Raw genomic sequence first — 19,476 nt, forward strand, 5'->3', positions numbered from 1 at the left:
ACACATTTTCTGTTCGGTAAAAAGAATTAAATCAAGATGTGCAAAGTTTGAATCCAGTTCGTTCTATAGAACCACTTTCACTTAGGGTGTTGGCAACCTTCACATAGTCCCTCCTGTAAGTATCCAATGCCTTTTTTTTTCTTTTTTTGAGAAAAGAGTTTCAACTTGAAGGATGTTAAGAAAATTAATAGAATCATCTGATTTATATGGAATGAATGAAAATATCACTAACGAATCGTTACTGGGAACTCCAAGAAGGTTGATGCTTGCCAATAATCAAAAAATAAATATATTACAATGAACCAGTGCAGGCAGATATTTAGATGAGCTGTGAAGAGACACTTTCACTGAGGGATGTTGGCAATCTTCATGTGAGTCCTCCCCTAAGTACCCAGTGTCTTTCTAGAAGGAATTCTAACTAGAAAGAAATTGGGGGAAACGAATACTAACAAAAATAATCTGATCTAGTTGAAATTGATGAATGATGTTCAACAACAATAACACCTCCGCACAAAATAAAAGTCAACATTGTCATCTCTCTTGACACTGATATGAAATATTCCCTATAAACTTTCTCCTTTGGAGGAAGTCGGCACAACCCACCCCAGATGAATCGCTGAAGCGAGAACATATTCATTTCATTAATTCCTATCCTGAAATACATTTTAGCCTTAATAAGTGATGATTCTGTAGTAAAAAAATTTTAAACTTAAGTTACGTTCCTGAATTTTTTTAGATGAGGATTGATTATTCATATTATCTGGATTCTTCGGACTAGTGTTCTCATCTTGGATGTCATTTTCATGACGGTTAATTTCTACAAGTGGTTCTGCTCATCGGTCAGTTCGAAATAGTTAAGTTTTAATCATATTATTTGGATTCTTTGGACTTCACTTCTCATCTTCAGTGTTATTTACACGCTTTAGTCGATGTAACCTCTGACCTCCATCAGGTGTATTTTGTCAAACTCGGGAATCTGCACAGAATTTTCAGACAGATTAAATAAAGAGTTCTGCTTGAAATTCTGTGCAAATTCCAGAGTTCGATAAAAAGATTTGAGTTTGATAGAAAGACCCCCCCCCCCGAGTCTGACAAAAATACATGTAAAGAAGATCGGAAATTACATCATCTGACTGAAACGTTGCACAAATAACACTCAAGATGAGAACAGTAGTCCAAAGAATACAAATAATACGACCGGTGAATAGAACAATTTGTAGAGATTCTTCCATACATCCAATTTACTTAAAACTCAAGAGGTTTGACGAATGATTCTCGATGCAAATAGTAATGCTTTATCAGCAAAAAGAGAAGTGGAAAAACTTGTTTAACAAGTCCGTCAAGATTTAACGAGTTTTACATAAAACATGAGAAAGACAAATGGTAACATTTAATCCTACTTTCCTATAAATAACTACAAAAAAACCCAAAAAAAACTTCTCAACCACCGACTGCCATGACAAATAACACCCGACCTAAGAACCCATCTTCAAACTTTTCAGTCTAATATTCACAGGCAACATGAATTGGAACAAATACATTAACAGCATTGCCAAGAAGGTAGGCTCCCTCTACCGTGCTAGAAAATTACTCGCACCAAAGATCACCCTATATCTTTTCAAAGCCATGATTTGCCCATGCATGGAGTATTGTTGCCACATCTAGGCTGGAGCTATTAGAAATTTATCAAGTCCGTCAAGATTTAACAAGTTTTACATAAAACATGAAAAAGACAAATGGTAACATTTAATCCTACTTTCCTATAAATAACTACAAAAAAAAACTTCTCAACCACCGACTTCCATGACAAATAACACCCGACCTAAGAACCCATCTTCAAACTTTTCAGTCTAATATTCACAGGTAACATGAATTGCAACAAATACATTAACAGCATTGCCAAGAAGGTAGGCTCCCTCTACCGCGCTAGAAAATTACTCACACCAAAGATCACCCTATATCTTTTCGAAGCCATGATTTGCCCATGCAGGGAGTATTGTTGCCACATCTAGGCTGGAGCTATTAGAAATTTATCAATCTTCGTTAATTTTTACTACTGTGAAAACTACAGTTGTGTCGGTTTGATTATCAGAGAAATTGCCTTCCCTTGCCTGGGTGTATGCTGACGTGCTATTTAAGCTGTTGAGTAACTTGGAGTTACTTTGTTATATATAAAAACGAGTGTTTACATGTACTCGCTTTTGCTCTCTTCATCTGATCATGTAAATAAAGACAGTCTCTCTGTACTTATGTATAAAACTAAAAACGTTACGTGTTCATTGATTTATCTTTGTCCACCGTCGATATGACTTCCAATATGAATTTTATTAGAAACAAGCAAAGTATGTTTTTTTTTTAAATTTAATTCATAATTAACTATTAAAAGGTTATTAACTAATTACTTAACTCCCAGGAGCATTTACCACTAGTCTTTCCCTCTGAGTAGACTAACCTATAGAAGTTCAAATGTAATGTAAACAGATATCTTACTACTTAACTCCCCACAGTCCCCTGTTAAACATGATCCCAAATAGTAGCCCCTTATGTTCAAAGTGGCAATATGTCTGGTTTAAAAAAAAAAAAAAATCCACTTGTTAATTTATATAACAGCAGGGCTACCTGGCATTGCCCAAGAAAAAAAATTTAACATAGCTTCTATCTCCTCTTTCATCCTCTCACCTTCTTTCTTCTTTACCCAGAACATTTCTCCCTCCACACACACACACACACACACATCATTTGAGTCAACTTAAGAAAAATAGCTCTGTTAAAAAAAAAAAAAAAAAAAAAAATCAGAGTTACTTTTCTTTGCATAATAACATTAAAAATCGTGTTTAGTTATTGGCAACATTAAATGATATAAATTTTGGTATTTGTTTATTCTGGGGGGTACCTAAAGTCTAATTGATCCACTAAACCTTTTATCCACCAACTCATAAGCTTCTGCTTTTCTTTAAGACATTTCTCAACTTCCTCATTCCACTACCAGGTCACGCTATGGCTAAGGGGGTGCTTCCATTCACCCGCTTGTCTGGTAAGTTATGTCTCATCATTTAGTTGTCAAACTCACTTTTCACTAGTGTTTGGGCAATTAAGCAGAAAAAAAAAAAAAAAATCAGAACATTTGAGGGTATTGGAATGAGAAAAATTTATGCATGTTTTCCAATGTCAAAAATGATTCTTTTTATCTTTCTGTTTAAAAATTAATTTCCTTATATAGATTGCATTAATGAAAAAAAAAAAAAAAAAAAAAAAATGATAAATATTTGATTTTCTAGTAAATTTAAAAGCTATAGATCCACCCTCCCACAAGTGTATTTTTTACCTTTGCAAAAATACATGCATGTATTACATGGGGTTTTACAGTAAACAAAAATCTATAGCTAAATATTTAGAAATTTAATCGAGAATTATATCAGAATTGGAAAAATTATTCGAATTCTTCCATTACTACTGTTCACAGAATTTTCATTTAACCTCCACACTTTCTTCTGGGAATAAACTTTTTCTTTACCTCTTGGCCTTCGGGGACAAGATCAAAGTGTAGTATCTGTTCTTCAGATGCTGCACTTCTATTTCTTGTTCTTTTTCGGTGGAGGAGAAATCCTTCACGACTGAGACAATTTTTATTTTTGTACCTTTTCTCCACGTTAAAAAACGACCCTGGTGTCTAACTCTGTCCCGTGGGGAGGCATAGTAAATAGGTACCTCAAGCTTTCTTCTGCATGAAATTTCAAATAACTGTTTCGTGCCGTGTCACAATTTCTTCACCGGGTCAATTACTTTCACATCACACAAGAACTTTCTTTTTCTAACTAGAGAATCATAATGTAACGAGATGACTTTCCTTTTTCCTAAAAAAGGTATTAGCAAACATGTCGATTGCAAGAGTACTGTCAACAGAACAAACTAATAGTATCTGATATAGGATGCAGGACATGGCCGAAAAAAAATCTGAAGAGAATGTTTTTTATTTGAGTTAAAATTCTCATCTCAAGCGTTATTTCCACATTTTGTCCAATACAACTCCCGACCCCCACTCAGGAATTTGTATGGAATTTTGAGTAAAACCCTTCATTTAATCCATGAAGGGTCAGCATGCTGTCATTTGTTCATGTGAATCATTGGTCATCAATCCTTAGTCTAAGACTAGCTAATCATAAATGTATTCCTTTGGGGGAGGAGTAAAATAAAAAGCTAAAAAATAAAAAATATCTCTCAAGGTCAAAAACTAACCGATAATAATTATATGGCTAGTTTCCAACCTAGAAAACAGCAATTCTTCTCCCTTTGACAGAAACACAGCTCATGGAATCTGAGAACTAAAGGGCAAAATAAGACAAGCAAGAATAAAAAGGCTGTTGAAAATAAACCAAAGATTCACTTTTTACTTTCCTAGTAATTACTAGGATATATATATATATATATATATATATATATATATATATATATATATATATATAGAAAAGGCAAAATGTGTATTAGTGTGTGCAAATTATCTGTATGTCCGGCAAAGGCTTTTTTGAAGGGGGTGCTTGGGGGGGGGGTAGGCGCTGTTTCTTAGAATTTTTTATATGCTCTCGAGATTGTAATATCTACGATTCATGAAATTTGGGCGACTTTTACATGCTATTTTCGCAATTTTTTTAAACCTCCGCATGTTTGTTTAGCTTTTCAGTATATAAGCAAAACTGAATCTGTAGAAAAGGCAGTTCCCTGGCATTCATGCCGGGGACGTCCAGAAAGTAATGAGCTTTGATCAATGCGGCCAAAACCCATCATATCAGACAATTGCTATTCATTTGGACACTCCCCTTTTTATGAGGAGCGCTGGTTTTCCCCAACATCTTGGGTGAAACTGAAAGTTTCTCCTATCGCGCGTGTTTGACCTCATTAAATTTATGCACCCGTCACTTAACTTTTTAATCCTTAAATTATAACGCTTTTCACTTCCTGTCCCGTTGTGGCCGAGCGATAAGATGTCAGGTTTTTTTCACACTTTTTTTTTCCACCTTCGCCTCAAGGCATCGGGTTCGAGCCTACATAAACATTTTTTTTCTTCTTTTGCACCTCTAAATACACGGGAAACCCCCGCTAGTGAATATATATAAAATATTTGTTTCTGTTTTGATTGTTTGGATATTATTCTCATCTTGAGTGTTATTGGAATAACATTTCAGTTGTTGAAACTTATGACCTTTATTGGGTGTAAAATTCAGGGTTTTTTTTTTTTCAACTAAGGAAAAGGCGTTAGCTCTATTGTAAGAAATTGAACAATGGGTTTGAGGGTGTGTTCATAAATTAAAAAAAAAAAAGGTCAATTTTCAGGGGCTACTAGGGTATTTTTAAGACTTTCTTATGATTCAATTTTAATCGACTCCTTCTGCTAATGGTCACGATTAGTGAAAAAAACTGTTTTACGAAAGCGTGGATAGACATCTCATGCACGTTTTCATTTTTTTCTTTTTTTTTTTTTTAAAAAAAACACAGTGCAATGGAGGTGACTAAGAAGAAAAAGTTCATTTATTGTATTGGGGGATAAAACATTGTGCCAATAACACCCAGGATGAGAATAATCGTCCAAACAATAAAAAAAATACAAACATTCATACTACATCTAAAAAATTCAGAATTGCATCAAACAGGATTATGTTTAAAGCTATATAATAATTAACACATCTACTTAGTCATGATTGACAGAACAAGAAAAATCTACCCCTATGGGTTACATGTAAAGGTTTCAGTTTCCAAAAATACACCAGACGGAGGTTACTTCAGTGAAAACAACCACGAAGAGAATAATATTATTCTGAATTTCTGAGATGAGGATTGATAATATGTTTTCAGTTAACGTCTCAAGCATCATTCTCACGTTTTGTCTGATGCAACTCCCAACCCTACTCAGAAATTTATATAGAATTTTAAGTAAAACCCTTCATTTAATCCATGGAGGTTCAGCATGCTGTCATTTGTTCATGCGAGTCATTGGTCATCAATCCTTAATCCAAGACTAGCTAATCATAAATGTATTCTTTGGGGAAGGATTGAAACCAAAATGCAACCGTCAAATGCAAATCTCAGCCCAGCGGCCCATCCAACACGCAGAGGAGGTAGTGTGAAAGACGCAGGTCAAGTCACCTACCTGCTCAGCTTGGAAGGTCGAGAACCAACATGCGTATGTGTGACAGACACGAGGACGCAAGGTACGTCTAAGAAGTTGATGAAGCGCCATCGGAGATCACAACGACCGATGTCAGAAACTGAGGTGGTGCAGCAAAGGCGCCTAGAGATTCTGCAGACCATAAATAAACAAAAGCTTAAGTACATAAAAAAAAAAAAAGCTGATGACAAATTTTTAAAATGAAAAGACAATACAAGTAAAACAGAAAACAATTATTATTTGTCTATCTATGAAATTGGACCTATTTCTTGGACAAACAGTGAGATTAAAAAGCCTTATTCAAGACCGGAGGGAAGGGCGCTCAGCTTTGTCCAGTTGTAAAATACGCATGAATATGATATTTTAATTTGTCCAGATTCCGTATATGTTATAGTTGTGATTTCAAAAGTTAAAAGGTATTTGGGTTCCATCAGCTAGAATCAAAACCGAAAGAAAAACTAGCATTCAAAGCTGGGGACGTTACCACTGTATTAACGTGACACGCACGTGAACTGATTAAAAATTAAAAATAAACTAAGATGAATGTACGGATCAAGTAAAGATTAGATACCCCGGTAGCAGAAGACAAAGATAGGCGCACATTTCAAGTGACACCGGTTGTTCGACCTTGACATTGCCGTTGGTTGTTTTTAAACATGTCAAATAGCAGACATGTCCGAATGTTCGCAAGCAAAATTTAAAAAAAATATATTTACAAAACTTTTTAAGATTTAAAAGAAAAAATTATATATTTACAAAACATTTTCTTTAATATTAAATATTTACAAAAATTTTAAGGATTAACCCCCCCCCAACTTTTTTCTATTTACGCAAAACTTCTTAATGTAAGTAATAAAACAAACGTATTTAAACAAAATATATTTAAATAAATGAGTGTCTTTCTGGGTGTGTCCTTTTTATATATTTACAGAACTTATTAATAAAACTATTAATAATAATAATAATAACATAAATAAATGGTAAATTTTTACGACGTGCCCCAGGCCCAGCATATTATAAACACTCCAACCTCCCTATGTTAAGAACGGCTTTCGGAATAACACTCCCAACCTCAAAAGCTGTTCTTAACGTGGGGAGGTGTTTATTCCGAAAGCCGTTCTTAACATGAGGTGGTTGGGGGTGTTTATACTACGCTGGGGCAGCTCGTAAAATAATACCAAATAAATAAATAAACTGACGTTATAACTGAGAATTTTGGATGATGTCGATTAAAAAAATACACAATTTAAAAAAAAAAAAAATTTAAATGAAATTATCATAACCAAACTTATTAATGGCAGAAACAAATATAAAATAACTGACTTGTTCGGATTTTTGCGACCAAGATTAATTTTTATGTATAGTGTGTGTGTGTGTGTGCGTTTTTAATACAATTCAATATTTATTTAAAGTGCGATGTATGTAGGTGGTCAATGAAAGGAGAAATCCTTCTAGACCGAGGCAATTTTTATGCATAATAAAATCACAAGTATAAACAATCGAGATTTTAAAAAATATATTTTATTCACATATCTTTTATAACTTTTATTTTTATAAAGATGAAGTGTAGTATCACAAGATACAAATCTTTTTATAATTTTCATTTTTATTTAAAAAAAGAAAAAAACAAAAAAACTTGCTATTTGTTTACATAAAGACAAATTAAGTACAAGTTTAGCGGCCGAAATTTTCAGTTTCTAATGTTTTGTAATTAATATAGTTCATTTTTTATATTTTTATTATAATTATTATTAGTTTTATTAAAGTTCTGTAAATATATTAAAAAACGCACTCAGAAAGACACCCATTTATTTTAATATATTTTGTTAAACTTACATTCGTTTTGTTACACAAAAAGTTTTGTGTAAATAGAAAAAAGTTTGTATTTTTAATCTTTAAAAGTTTTGTAAATATATAATATTAAAGAAAATGTTTTGTAAATACATGTTTTTTCTTTTAAATCTTAAAATGTTTTTGCGAACATTCGGATATGTCTGCTATTTGACGTGTTTACAAACAACCAACAGCAATGTCAAGGTCGAACAACTGGTGTTACTTGAAATGTGTGCCTATCTTTGTCTTCTGCTACCGGGGTATCTAATCTTTACTTGGTCCGAATGTACAAAATGTATAATGATTTTTTTCAATTTTAACTATTTTTGACCCCTTAAAAACTATTTTAACCGGCTTAATACCCATAAAAGAACGGTCCATAAAAAATCCAATGATTTGAGGCCCCTAGTGCCACTCTGCAACTTAGTTTTGGAAGAGATGGCGTTTGAAAATATGGAGACGGACAGACAGACATATAGCCTTTTATACATTAGATTACACAATAGAAGCACCCTATCCTCTTTATATATGGTGTGTGATATTATTGACACCATTCCCCCCAAAGTGTTAGGACGTGAAAAGAAAAAAAAAAGTTGATCAGCAAAACATATGTATAGGACATTTCTGAATTTTGGAGATAAGGGTTGATTATTCGTATTATTTGGATTCTATTGTTCTCATCTTCATTGTCATTTTCACAATGTTTCGGTCAATGTAACCTTCCACCTTCAGGAAGGTTTCTGTCGAACTCCGGAATGTGGACAGAATTTCGCACGGAACCCTTTATTTACTTCATTGAGATACCATGCTTTTGTTCCATCACCCAAGACTTGTGGCACAGTGATTAGAATACAATCAATAAATCAAAATAATCAATAAAAGTGACATTCTCCTGAAGGTTCAGTGTGGGCGATCGAAAAATAAAATTGTGAATTACTTATGACCTCTAACCTGTTATGGCTGACAAAACAAGAGCATGCTACCCCCGTGAAGTAAATAAAGGGTTTGAAATTCCATCCAAATTTTTTGAGTTTGATAAGATACACCTGAAGAAGGTGGGAGATTACATCAACCGGAATGTGAAAATGACACTCAAGATGAGAACAGTAGTCCAAAGAATCCAAATAATACGAACATGTATAGGAAGTGAGGTTGGTAGAAAGACAATGAAGAGGAAGTTGTTCACCAGGGTACACAAAGGCCGTCTGAAATAGGATTGTTAATCAGGGTGTGGCAGTAACTAAGACCGGGCATAGGGCAATATATTTAGAGTTAATTTGTGGACCTTTTTAGAAGTGGGGGTGAGTTTTGCAACAGTTTACAACAGTTAGGGACATTTTACAGACATTCTTGAGCTTGCAACAGTTGAGAACAATAGTAGGTTTCAGCTTGGACCAAATCAAGATGAGCCAACGTCAACTGATGACAAAGATCTCAATAGACTGTAGCTGTAGTGTTGTTTTCTTTAGGACAACAAATTTATTGTTCCACCCTGTGTGTATATACATATATCTATAAAAGTGAACGTGTCTGTCTGTCTGTGTGTACATTTCCCTACGCAATAACTCTGTCAATTTTTAGTCTATAGACTCGAAATTTGAAATACCGGGTACTGAGATTTGGGAAAATCGATGTGACGGGTGTCAGCCAGAAATTTGGCTGTTAAGGGGTCAAATTTCAACGATTTGACCTTTAAGAACTCTACCAAACTCCTCCGACAATTTTGGGTCTAGACACTTGAGATTTTAGATATAGGTTCCTTGAACATGGATCTAACTTAATAAAGTGATTTGAGCCCGAAACAATAAATTTTAAGGGGTCATAATAGGGGTCAAAGTTTTAAAAAATTAACCATTTTTTTTTGTTTTTTTGCTTTTTTTGCACAGCATACACCTCCAAACACCCGAGCAACGCCGGGCACCCCTGCTAGTATATATATATATATATATAGAGAGAGAGAGAGAGAGTGAGAGAGAGAGGGGGAGAGATAAAAAACAAACAAAATTATTTGTTCATTAACGTTTTGTCTTTATTGTAGCTCCCATATTTTTTATTGCTATTGAAATCGATGAAATCGCCCATTTTTTTATCAAATCGATTGAATGCCTGCTCCAGATGCGGTGCATCGAGAGGAGACCTCACATGCCTTCCTGTAGTGACTTAGTTCACAATGCATTGTAGCCTACATTGCACTGTAGAGATTTTATAATTTTTTTTATATACATAATGGCTTCAATTAAAGTTTAAAATGCAAACATCAAGTATCATGCTTCAATTGTACTCTAAACAGAAACATTCATTTTGAATGCTTCTGTCATATCAAAGAATATATATATATATATATATACACACACACACACACACACACGTCTGGCCTTAAGCTTGTGCAGTGATAATGGCTTAAATTTAAGTTTAAAATAAAAAAGCCAAGTATCATGGTGCAATTGTGTTTTAAACAAACATTTGTTTCGAATGTGCCTGTCATATCAAAGAACCTACTATTAATTTTATATGACGGGCCTTTCGGCTTGTGTGGTAATAAAACTTTTCAAATGCACTTGTGATATTAGGCTGTGTAAAGTCCGTACTTTAGTCAAAATCACCTGTTTCTTTTTTTCATTAGATTATTCTGATTATCGATATTTATTGAAGACATTCTGATGCAAAACCTATCTAAGAATACTGCCAGGTACATAGAAGTATATTCGTGTGAAATTTTATAAAAATTTATTTTGCTGTTTCCCAGTCTATAGGGAACGAACTCACATAAAGTTCCTTTTATATTATACTAGCGGGGGGTACCCGGCGTTGCCTGGGTGTTTGTAGGTGTGTGTATGGTGGGGGAGGGGGTAAATAATAACCCTGAAACGATGTTAAAAAATCGGAAAAACCAAAACCCAAACAAAAAAACAGTGAAAAGAAACCGCTGTGTGTATAGGAAGGGGGGGGGGAACTAAAGAATAAGCGAAGTAAAAAAAAAAAAAAAAAAAAAAGTTGCCCGAGTGTTTAAAGATGTAAAAGGAAAAAAAAATAGTTTTGGTCGGGAGGCGGGATTGAACCTGGAAGCCTTGATGCGGAGGTGAAACAAACGCCAACCACTTAACCATCTAGGCCACGAGTAAGAGGAATTCATTAGAGTGTCAAAATAAGGCTTATAAAGCGAGTGAAAGAAGTTTGATTGACAGATAGCCGTAAATGAGGTCATCGCAGGAGCGTTACGAGATAACGTAGCAGTATTTTATTTAATGCGGGACAGCTTTTTGGAGTTTGTTTACTTTGTTTCAATGTGGGTCAGTTTTCGCTTCCCCAAGATGATGGTTACCCAAGATGATGGTGGGGGTGGGGGGGGGAAACCGGCTCCCCAAATGAAAGGGGATTAGCAATTGTTTGATATCAGGAGTTTAGCCCCAAATTGATCAAAGCTGATTGCTTGTGGACGTTAAAAGTCGCTGTAAGTAAATCTAGACGCTACATGTGTTGCCAAATCGTAGATATTATATAGGGGGTATATAAACGGTTCTAAGTGATAGTAACAACCCTGGGAGCGTGTGCGAAATAACCCTTTGCGAGACATACATGAAATGGTCACACACATTTTGCCTTTTATATATATAGACTAGCGCGGGGGGGGGGGGTACCCGGCGTTGCCCGGGTGTTTGTAGGTGTGTGTATGGAGGGGGGGTTATTAATAATCCTGCTTAAATATTATAAAAAAGACGATGTAAAAAAAAAATCCAAAACCAAAATGGAAAAAAAAAATTGCATAAATAAACCTGTGTATGGGGGGGGGGGGGTAAACTAAAGAATAAGCGGAGTAATAAAAAAAAAAACGTTTGGTTGGGAGGAGGGATTGAACCCGGAAGCTTTGACGCAGAGGTGGAAGCCAATGCCAAAACACTTAACGGTCTCGACCACGAGTGAGAGTAATTGATTAGCGTGTTAAGTTAAAGCTTATAAAGCTAAAAGAGGTTTGATTGACAGGACGACGCTAAATGAGGTCATCGCGCGATCGTTATTTTTAGTTTTCACTTCACCCCAGATGATGGTGGTAAGGGGGGAAAGCAGAGCAAAAGCCGAGAACCCAACGTTTTCACTGTATTTATACTTAAATGCATGACGAACCGGGGACAAAGCGAAATAGCGCGAATCTCATAAAAGTCGACGTAAATAAATCTAGAGACGACCTGCGTTCCCAAATCCAACATATTATGATATAGGACCCATATAAACAGTTGTAAGCGATAGTAACGAACCCCGGGAGCGTGTGTGAGAAAAGCCTTTTGAAGACATACACGAAATGGTCACACACATTTTGCCTTTTATATATATAGACTAGCCTGAATGTGCGGCGTTGCTCGGGTGTTTGGATGTGTGTCTTGAGCAAAAAAAAAAAAAAAAAGTGGTAGTAGTCAGGCAGGCTCAAATCCGTACCATGAAAGAGGAAAAGAATGTGAAAAAAAAAGTAACATCTTTGCCGTTGCGTTCATTGCTAAACCAAAAGTGGCGAAGGTTTAAATTAAGGCTAGACAATCGAAAACAGGGGATGACTTTCGGAAATATCAGTGAAAAAAACGACATCTTGTAAAAAAGTGTCCAGTGGAGAGTGAAGGAATTAATGTTTTTAGCCAATTTTTTTATATTTGTCGTCTGATAGGTCGAGCTTCAAAATGATACCGATCTTGTGAAAACCCGTCGCCTCTGTTGAAAGTTTTAGGCAGACATACAAGCGAGGGGTACCCGGCGTTGCCCAGGTGTTTGTAGGTATGTGTGAAAAAAAAACAAAACAGGTGTTCGTGAAAAAAAAGCCTTGACGACGTGCAGTTGGAAAATAGTAAAGTGTGAAAAAAAAAACAGGTGCACGTTTTTGATTGACGTGACGGCGATAGCTATTCAGCAGTTAGCATTTTGTGCGTGACAGTTTTTAATGAGGTCAATAAATCGGTTTGTTTGTTTTTAAAAACCTGCTCCCTCGTCTCGAAATGAAAGCTAGCATCTGATATGACGAAGTCGACATTGACCAAACATTACTTAGCTCTCTAGAGACTACTGGCTCTGGGACTGTGATTAGAGTAGAGTTTCGCTTTTTGTTTATACCGAAAACCGAATGTAACGCGTGCCGATGCGGGAAATGTGGAATAATTTACGTTTGAAAGTCAATAAAATTAAATAGACAGGCGAGCTCCGTGGTTAACTGCAAGATATTACAATTTATAGATGATATAAAAAGTTTTAAGAAGTTGTGAAGCGAGCGAGCGCTTCTCTGAAAGAAGCCTTTTGAGGAAAAGCGTACATACATACATACATACATTTTCGCTTTTATATATATAGATAATAGTAGAGACACTAACTGGATTTTTAATGGAAATGATTCCTCATTAAGTTTGGAGGTGTGTGCTAAGCTGAAAAAAAAAAAAGTGTTAGTAGGCAGGTAGGCTTGAACCCGTGACGCGAAAGGATAAAAGAAAGTGAAAGAAAACCTGACATCTTACCGCTACACTATGACGCGACAGGAAGCGAAAAGCGTTCAAATTTAGTGATGACAATCAAAAAGTTGAGTTGCAGAAATGAATGTCTGGCTTAAGAATTACACACTTAACTCTGGCTGTAAGCCAGTTTCTGCTGTATCTATTTCCCACGATATTGGGAAAAACCAGCTCTCCCCTAAAAGGACGAGCTCTGGCAGCATCCAAATGAATAGCAATTGTCTGATATGAAGGGCCCCCCCCCATTGATCAAAGCAAATAGCAGGAAAGCCAGGCGCCGTTGTTTGCTTCGATCCGTTTCGCTTTTATATGAAAAAGCGAAACATTGGAAAGAACGGAACGGAGAGAATTTTTTAAAAGTCGATCAAAAAAAAAAAAAAAGATCGAGACGACGTCCGTTCTTAAATTGAAGATATCATCTAGGAAGTATAAGAAAAGTTCTCCAAAATAGTAACCTTGTCGAGAAGCTCGGCGAAAAATGTCTTTCGCGGACATACAAAAACGCACACGCGCCCATTTCACCTTTTAAAGTATCTCGAAAATAGCTTGTAAAAGTCGGGTAAATGAAAGATAGCTGCGACCCGAGTTCCTTAGTCGTAGATATTATTATTTAGACAGCATATAAAAAGCTTTAAGGAATGAGCCAACCGAGAATGACGGGCAAAAAAGCCTTTTGTAGACATACATAAAAAGCTAACACATACATACATTTTCGCTTTTATATAAATAGATAATGAAAACAACATAACACTATTTTTCTTGCATTTTTCCATGGCCTTGATCCTTATAAATTAAAATCACGAAAGAACTTTAATTCTTTACGTCATAACTATGGTAAGTGCTTGTTTACTTCGAAAACCTTTTGAACCAACACATAGAAGTTTTTATTTATAAAAATTTATAGAAATTTTTAATATATATATTTTTTTTCAATGAGTGATACGATTTATCGACCCTTGTTCGACTGACACACGTTCTTTAAACTAAAATACACACATTCGCCTCATGGCACTGTCATGCAGAAGTGCCTAGTTTTGTTAAAAAAAAAAAAAAAAAAAATCATCCAACATTACGTTCTGACATTTTGAGTTATTGGCGGAGTTGTACAACCATCACCCCCCATGTGTAATTTGTATACCGATAGGTTTTTAAAAAATTTTTTTTCACTGGATTATTATTGATTGGACACTAATTAACCGGATTATGAAAAAAAAAAAAAAAAAAAAAAAAAAAAAAAAATCATTTCGACATTTGGAAGGGGTGCTCACTTTTTAGTTACAACGTTCTGGTAAATCGGTCACCCATTTTTTTTTTCCCCTAAATACAGAAGTGTCTTTGGGAGATATGAAATGGTCGCATCTTGACGAAGCAATGTATCGGAAGGCGTACGATATGGAAAATTATGAAACATTTCTCCAGTATGTTAGTGAAATTTATAATACAAAAAAAAAAAAAAAAAAAAAAAAAAAAAAAAAAAACTTGCTACATTAATACAAACACATCCAGTTCGGTAGAAAAGTAGGCACCGCCAAAACTGGGGGGGCAGGTCAGTACTTTTTGACGGACCATCTTTTTAAAAATCTACCAAAAATCAGGTAATTATCCGATCAATACGAAATTTTCAGCGATTATTAGAAGAATGAACTTTATAACAGTGTACTTATTTTTCATAAACGATATTTATATATATATATTTTTTTGCTTACAAAACCCCCCCTTGTTTTGAAGTGGGAACAAATATGCTTAAAATAATCATCTGAAACTGAACAAAACATATTGTGTTGTTGTAAGGGACAGAAATATAGATTAAAAAAAAAAAAAAAATTGTTTGCATGCCTTATTTTGACGTCTGAATATCAGAACTTCGATTGTGTTTAATTATCCCGCTTTTGAGTTTTGAAGTGTGAAATTCGGTGAATATGTTGAGTAAAATAATTTAAGTTAAGCAAAACAAGAAAAAAATTTTTTTTAATATTTATACGAAAAAAGCCATTTTAAAATTTTTGATAAATAAATTAACAATTGTTTTTTAGCGAGCCGAATAATGCATGACCATTATTAAACAGGGCATGCTTTGAATAATCGATACAAAAAAAAAAATTCGATAAATATTGTGCCCTTTGTGTTAAAAATAGCATCATTTTTTCCGATCTCGTTTGAAAACGTTTTCCGCCTTTCGACTACGGTGGACCAAACGCGCTGAAATAATTTTTTTTATTCTGCTTTAAATTGCCCCCCCCCCCATTTTGGGGAGCCTGGCCCCCACACACATACACATTAAAAACCAAACTCATACAAATGGTCACCCATCTGGTACTGGCCAGCCTCAGCTTAATAACACATTGAAATTTTCGTCACTGAAAAATAAGTTTTTTTGGCCTGTTTGGTCTTCCATAGTTTTCTTCTTATCAAAAGAAAACGTAAACAGAGTCGATCTGAACTCTACGTCGACGCGAAATATCTGGTTACCTATATGAATAAGTGGAATTATTTGAAATTCAGGTACTTATAATATTTTTGCATATTCTCTTAGAAAATCATCCTAAATCTTAGTTAGACAATAAATAAATAAATTAATTATTTCAAAAACCCTTTTTTTTAAATATTTAAGTACGTTTTTTGTGCAAGACAAAAAATGTCAATTGTTAACTTTTTGGGAAAATTTAACATTTAAAATTTAATTAAAAATAGTAGAAAAAGTTTTACATTATTCTGTTTTCTATATGATAAAATTCAGGGTTTTATCTTTCTGGAAAAAAAAAGTTACTCAGAAATAATGGATTTTAATAAATGTAATTTAGTTTTAAAAAACAACAACAACTTGATTTTGCGGCCATTTTTGGCGGTGCCTATAGAAAAGTAAGTTATATTGCCTTTGATAACATTTATTTGTTATATATTTGTTTTTTGATAACATTTTCGAATCTGTGTATAGTAATACAAACCCCAAAAACTAAGTTAAAAAAAAACAAACAAAAAAACTCGAAACTTTTTCAAAAAGTCATGTTCATGCTATCATTTTATTTTTCTTAGAGAAACAAAAAATATTTCTGACTTACAATTGCGGTAAGCTCATGTCATTTTTACTTTCTATGGTTTTGATATACCCGTGTTTTTATTGGTTACAAAATGGGTGACCGATTTACCAGAACGTTGTAACTAAAAAGTGAGCACCCCTTTTAAATGTTGAAATAATTTTGTTTTTTCATAATCTGATTAGTGTCCAATCAATAATAATCCAGTGAAAAAATTTCAAAAAACCTATCAGTATAGAAATATAGGGGGGGGGGGGTGATGGTTGTACAACTCCGAGTTATTTAATACCAAATCCAATATGTTTGAGTTATTTAATACCAAATCCAATATGTTTGAAAAATGCTTTATGTTTCAGGTTCTTTATACTTTCAAATATTTGTTCATGATGTTTTGTTTGGTAGAAGGAAATCATTGTTTTTGTTTTTTGACTTTACAAATGATTGAATTTTGCAAAGAGATAGAAAAAAAAATAAAAAAATCTGTGTTTGGTGGACTTGGACTGTAATTAAAACCAAGGGAGTTAAGTCAGTTTGCCATACAGAATTGCTTGATCATTTTTTTTTTTTTTTTACACACACACAAAATCATAGACACCGGTGGTTGGAGATTTTCTAGTCTTTAAATGACAGATTTCAAGGAAAGCCGGGGAGAGAAATCAGTTTGTCATATAGAATTGGTCGCACAATTTTTCCACGTTAAAACTCGATAATTCAATAAATTCTATTTTCGTCAATGTGACTGCACAGAGTTGCTTTTTAGGAGTATTACCCCCAATGTCAAGAACGGCTTTCGAAATACCCCCTATTAAGAACGGCTTTCGAAATACCCCCCCCATTAAGAACGGCTTTCGAAATACCCCCTATTAAGAACGGCTTTCGAAATACCCCCCCCCATTAAGAACGGCTTTCGAAATACCCCCCCCCATTAAGAACGGCTTTCGAAATACCCCCCCATTAAGAACGGCTTTCGAAATACCCCCCCATTAAGAACGGCTTTCGAAATACCCCCCCATTAAGAACGGCTTTCGGAATACCCCTATTAAGAACGACTTTCGAAATAAACACCCTTTGCAAGTCTTCAGTGGGATAACCAGGCTACATTGACCGTCTTTTTTATTTATAAATATTTTACTACTTGATAATTTTTTGTAATTTTTAGAATTTACACTAATTTTGTCATAACATGTAATAATGTTTTCACTTGAAATGCGTTGTTTTAAAGCATCATCACTAATCTGTGCAAGCACCGAAAAATATTAAAAATATTAAGAAAAAAAAAAGGCCAATGATATAATGGGAGAAATTATTTAGATTAACACTGGTTGATCTAAATTTCCGATTTGACGACCATGAGCGAGTGGGATATTTCTATTTAACCTAAACCTTTACCGACTTTTTTTTTATGAACTGGAAATTCAGTTTGCTCTAGAACTTAAAGCTGCACAAAAGATGATGCAATTTTCAAATTCTGATGATTTTTTTTTTTTGGGGGGGGGGGGGTCAAGCTTATAGAGGCGGTGATAATTATTTAGAATTACAGTTAAAAACAGAAATATAGAAAAATCCTTGTATTGAACGTATTCGTCGCGGATCGAAGGTGTCATAAAAAAAAAAAAAAATTTTTTAAATAATAATAAAAAAAAAAATCACGTAATTTTATCAAGTACTTTTTTTTTTTTTTAGAAAATCAAATTTTATAACGAAGTTAAAAGAAGCGGGGGGGGGGGTTATGTTAATTAAAATTTTATCAAAAATTCAAGGGCGATAATTCCATTTGACTACAGAAATTTTATATTTAAAATAATTAAAACTTTAATTGGTAAAAATCGTAAAATTTGATTTTCTTAAAAAAAAAACAAAAAAAACTACATCAAATTACGTGATTTTTAGAATATATTTTCATAGCGTGACAAGTATCATAAAGACTTTTTTTTTTTGTAGTTTTTAATTTTTTATTTAAGTGTAAATAAAAACCGAACCGTGTTAAGAACAGAGATATTAAAAGTAAAACTTTGTCAATTTTTATTTAATTTAAATATTCATTTTGGTGTTTGTACAAAATAGTGAATTTTGAAATACGCGCAAAACATTACGTACTCATGCGTCAAGTCGAAATTAGTATAAATTAAAAAAAAAAAAAAAAATTACGAAAAATGATCCAGTAGATATACTCAATCCAGTTTTTACAAAAAATAGATGAATAATACCGGTTCGAGATTTTGTAGTCTGAAATGGCGGATTTTAATTGAAAGCAAGGGAGTTAAGCCAGTTTATCATACAGAATTGGTCGCACAACTTGCCACAACTCTTCTACATACGCTAAAACTCGATAAATTCTATTTTTACTATTGGATTATTTTTTGTATTTTTTAAAATTTATACTAATTTCGACATGTCACGTAAGTACGTAATGTTTTCTTTTGAAATGCGTTTGTTTCTAATTCCACTGTTCTGCACAAGTACCATTCTTTTCAACTTTTTTCTGAAAATTGAAAAATAAAAATACTTTAAAATGCTACTCGTCTGTTCGTTTTATTTTTTTAAAATGAGTTCTTTTAGCCAATTAAAGGATTTTTAATATTAAATTTGTGATTATAGAATATATTTATTAATTCAATTTTCAATGTTTAATTTCGCAAAAAAAAAAAAAAAAAAAAAAAAAAAAGACGGGAGAACATTGATTTGGTGTAGTCAGTGCTTTCGACATACATATGGCCACAATAACGAACTTCTATCCAAAAGCCGAACTCATTATTGAATCCATTTATTTTGTTATTTGGACATGTTTCTCGCCTTACCTGGTCCTTTTCGGCCTTATCTGCTTTTAATTTTCGGACGATTTCTCCTTGTTCTTTGATAGCTTGCTGTATAGAAGCACGTTCTAGATCGGCCATGTTTTCTAATGATGAGGTCCATTAACTTCCGGTGACCGGTCTTGTTTTGTTTACCCGGTTTTGTTAATACA

The 19,476-nt window shown here is 34.0% G+C and overlaps 1 protein-coding gene across 2 annotated transcripts in view; it reads right to left on the minus strand.

Annotated features, from left to right (window-relative positions):
- The window catches only part of LOC145259215 (histidine--tRNA ligase-like), a 102,652-nt gene extending 83,184 nt beyond the window's left edge, over positions 1-19,468 (minus strand). The window contains exons 1-2 of one of the 2 annotated variants that reach the window (XM_080117051.1): positions 19,310-19,438; positions 6,143-6,292 (exon numbers count right to left, since the gene is read on the minus strand). In XM_080117051.1, the coding sequence (XP_079973177.1) occupies positions 6,143-6,232 (90 nt within the window). In that variant the 5' untranslated portion in view covers positions 6,233-6,292; positions 19,310-19,438. Of the gene's footprint in view, positions 1-6,142; positions 6,293-19,309 lie in introns of both variants that reach the window. The other variant, XM_080117050.1, reaches the window with a different exon arrangement.
- Between the last annotated feature and the right edge of the window lie 8 nt (positions 19,469-19,476).

This window comes from Euprymna scolopes, chromosome 34 (assembly GCF_053919585.1).
Source record: "Euprymna scolopes isolate OS-2025 chromosome 34, ASM5391958v1, whole genome shotgun sequence".
NCBI classification, from domain to species: Eukaryota; Metazoa; Mollusca; class Cephalopoda; order Sepiida; family Sepiolidae; genus Euprymna; species Euprymna scolopes.